General features: G+C 41.0%; 1 protein-coding gene across 1 annotated transcript; it reads right to left on the minus strand.

Annotated features, from left to right (window-relative positions):
• Positions 1-1102: 1102 nt before the first annotated feature.
• On the minus strand, positions 1103-2035 carry LOC143621660 (uncharacterized). The gene is made up of 2 exons (XM_077093016.1): positions 1804-2035; positions 1103-1596 (listed from the first exon to the last, which is right to left on the minus strand). Exons 1-2 carry the CDS (start codon positions 2033-2035, stop codon positions 1103-1105), a joined length of 726 nt encoding a protein of 241 aa, XP_076949131.1.
• Positions 2036-4181: the final 2146 nt, after the last annotated feature.

Below are 4181 nucleotides of genomic sequence, written 5' to 3' on the forward strand. Positions count from 1 at the left end.
TGACCGTTTTTTAAACATGCTTTTCAGGTAATCAGAAAAGGTGGAATAGATTGCTTATGTGTTTCGTGTTGGGATTGTGATCGATGCTATGAGCATTCGAGTATGAAGTGAAGTAGTTAACGGACTAGTTTGATTGAATCACTTAGTTTATAAAAGATGTTAAAACGATGTAATATATTGTAAATTTGTTAGTAATGATTCTTTATGAACAATATATTTGATAGCAGTTGTATCTGTTGCATTTTCGTTTTACGCTTCCGCAGATCGCTCAACGGTGTGTGACATACATACATACATATACATACATACATATATATATATATATACATATATATATATATATATATATATATATATATATATATATATATATATATATATATTTTATCTTTTTATTTTTGAAAAACACCAAGAGATTGTTAAAACATTCGGTGATAATACATTTACTATTTAGCGCAGAAATTCAAAAACACGGGACATTCAAAAATCTCTTTTTTATTTTTATTTTTTTTATTATTTTTAAAATTTTTGTTTTAATTTTTTAATTTATTTTGTCCTACAACTAAATAAAATAAACTCTCATCCCCACAATTGGACGAAAACATCGTCCTCTATGAGAACAAGAAAAAGAAATAAAAATACAACTATTCTAGAAATTAAAAATACGAAAGAAAAGAACTAATACTCTCCTGGTAAACAGATGTGTCTTTTAATCTTGTGATCCTCGGGAGCAAGTTCCATAACGCCATCAGAGCTATCATGCGAAAAAATACCATCTGTACTAAACCACACTCACTCGCTTTTACGGCGTACAAAACAAAAAGAAAACATAAAAAAAACATATTTTTGTATTTTTTCATTTTATGATTTTTTGTTTTTTTTATTATTATTATTTTTTTTTTGGATTTTTATGTTTTTTTTATAATATCGAATACTTCGAAAATCGACCGACTCGAATGAAGATTGAGTACGAACGGTCGTTAATAGAGAAATATCCTTAACAGAAATTAAACAAACGAAATAACCACAAAATTCTACAACTTGGGCTGCCTCCTGAGGGGGCTTAGTTTAGCGGGTCCTCAGCCTGACCCATCCATCACGCCTATTCGGTTAATGCATCGAGGTACAGGACCTCAGCTGTCAGCTCCGCAACCGTCTCGCCTACGTAGTTCTTCAACCTGTGACCGTTCATCTTGAATTTCCCACTCTCATCTTCAATCTCAATTGTGACATACGAGAATACCTCAGTAATCGTAAACGGACCTGACCATCGAGAATTCAGCTTTCCTGGAAATAACCTTAACCGGGAATTGTACAGCAAAACCTGATCCCCACACTTAAACTGCTTATTACCCTTCAACTTACGATCGTGCAGTTCATTCGTCCGCTGCTTATAACTATATGAATGTGCGTAAGCATGGTCTCGCAACTCCTCTAACTCATGCAACTGATGCAAACGATTTTCGCTCGCGGTAGAAATGTCAAGATTAACTGTCTGAAGAGCCCAAGAAGCACGGTGTTCCAACTCCACCGGTAGATGAGATGCCTTCCCATAAATCATCCGAAACAAAGTAGACCCGGTCGGAGTCTTGTAGGCTGTACGGATGGCCCACAAAGCGTCATCTAACTTGTCAGACCAATCCTTACGATTTGATCCAACAGTCTTCTCGAGTATACGTTTAATGTCCAGATTACTCACCTCCACCTGCCCACTAGTCTGTGGGTAGTAGGCAGTTATAAGCCGATGGGTGACCCCATATCGTTGCAACACCTTCTCCATCTGCGCGTTGTAGAAGTGAGTACCTCGATCACTGATCAACGCTTTCCGAACACCAAAAGGTGAGAATAGAGCCTTAAGAAATCTCACTACAACCCAGGCGTCATTTGTGGGTAAGGCTTTTGCCTTAACCCACTTTAATACGTAATCAACTGCCATGAGTATGTACTTGTTCCCACGTGAAGATGGAAATGGGCCCATAAAATTGATACCCCAAATGTCGAACACCTCGCAAACTTGAATAGCATTCTGGGGCATCTCATTCTGGGATGAGATATTTCCAACACGCTGACATCGATCACAACCTTTCACAAATGCATGCGCATCCTTAAACACCGTCGGCCACTAAAATCGAGAATAAAAAACCTTCTTCGCGGTGAGACTCGCACCGTGATATCCTCCAGTTGGCCCCTCGTGACAATGGCTCAAAATTTGCCATCCCTACTTCGTGTCCACACATCTCCAGATTAACTGATCGGCACCGATACGAAACAGATATGGATCATCCCAGACGTAGAACTTTACGTCAGCAAAGAATTTCTTCTTTTGCTGGTGAGACATCTTTTTCGGGATAGACCCGTCGACAAGAAAATTCGTGATATCGGTGAACCAAGGGTAGCCGGCATCCTGTGCTTTTACGAACATCAAACACTCAGTACGAAAACAATCGTCAAGCTCAACACCTTCATCTTCAACTTCGCCTCTTTCTAGGTGTGACAAATGATCAGCCGCAACATTCTCGGCCCCCTTTTTATCCCGAATCTCTATATCAAACTGTTGCAGCAACAGAATCCAACGGATAAGACGTGGCTTAGCATCCTGCTTGCTGAAGAGATATCGAAAGCAGCATGATCCGTGTAAACAACGGTCTTGGACAGAACTACATAGGACCTAAACTTATCGAATGCAAACACCACAGCTAGCAGCTCTTTCTCGGTGGTGGTTTAGTTTTCCCGAGCGTCATTTAGGGTCCGGCTCGCATAGTAAATCGGATGGACGTGTCTCTCCTTCCATTGTCCAAGAACGGCACCAACTGCATAATCGCTCGCGTCACACATCAACTCGAATGGCAACTACCAGTCGGGAGCAACCATGATCGGGGCGTTAACTAGTTTGTCTTTTAAAAGATCAAACGCCTCGATACACTGCTCAGAAAAGACAAATGGAGCATCTTTCTCAAGAATCTTGGTCATGGGTCTCGCGATTTTAGAAAAATCTTTGATGAAACGACGGTAGAATCCAGCATGACCCAAAAAGTTTCGAATGAATCTCACGGAAGTAGGCGGGGTATGTTTAGATATTTTTTCAATTTTGGCTCGATCTACCTCAATCCCCGCACTTGAGATTCGATGACCCAAGACAATGCCCTCACGCACCATGAAATGACACTTCTCCCAGTTAATGACTAGGTTGGTATCAATGTAACGATACATCATCTTTTTAAGATTAGAGAGACAATGATCAAAGGAACTCCCGAACACTGAAAAGTTGTCCATGAAAACCTCCATGGAGTCCTTGATCATGTTGTGAAAGATAGCCACCATGCATCTCTTAAATGTTGATTGAGCATTGCAAAGTACGAAGGGCATACGCTTATAGGCAAACGTGCCGTAAAGACAAGTGAATGTGGTTTTCTCCTAGTCATCTGGAGCTATCAGGATTTGAAAATACCCGGAGAAACGATCAAGGAAGCAGTAGTACTGCTGACCTACCAAACGCTCCAACATCTGGTCAATGAATGGGAGAGGAAAGTGGTCTTTCCTGGTGGCATCGTTCACTCTGCGATAGTCGATGCAGACTCTCCAACCAGTCACAGTTCGAGTGGGAATGAGCTCGTTCCTCTCATTGGTGACGACAGTCATGCCACCCTTTTTTGGAACCACATGAACTGGACTAACCCAGGGGCTATCAGAAATGGGAAAGATGATCCCTGTATCAAGGAGTTTGATAATCTCTTTCTTTACCACCTCTTGCATCTTCGGATTTAGTCTTCTCTGAGGTTGAACGATGGTTTTGAAATCATCCTCCATGAGGATACTATGAGTGTAGAATGAGGGGTTTATACCTTTGATGTCGATAATCTTCCAAGCAATGGCCTCCTTGTGCGCCCTGAGAACCTTCAAAAACTTTATTTTCTCACCCTCCGTCAGTGCAGAAGCAATAATCACTGGCAACTTCCTCTCTTCATCCAGAAAGAAGTACTCCAAGTGAGTGGATAGATCTTTAAGCTCTAAGGAAGAAGGAGGACTCTCGACGGAAGGTCGGTCCTTCGGATCAACTCGCACGATCTCGGTAGGTAAACCTGAATCAAGGGAGGACGACTTGGTGTCAGCATCAGAGGGTTGTTTGGTCATGGCAACCATCTTTACCTCTAGAATCTCCCTATCTAGAATTTGTGTGTCTA

Source organism: Bidens hawaiensis, unplaced genomic scaffold (genome assembly GCF_021521415.1).
Source record: "Bidens hawaiensis isolate Kalapana, Puna unplaced genomic scaffold, B.hawaiensis_p1.1 tig00002924_1, whole genome shotgun sequence".
Taxonomy (NCBI): domain Eukaryota; kingdom Viridiplantae; phylum Streptophyta; class Magnoliopsida; order Asterales; family Asteraceae; genus Bidens; species Bidens hawaiensis.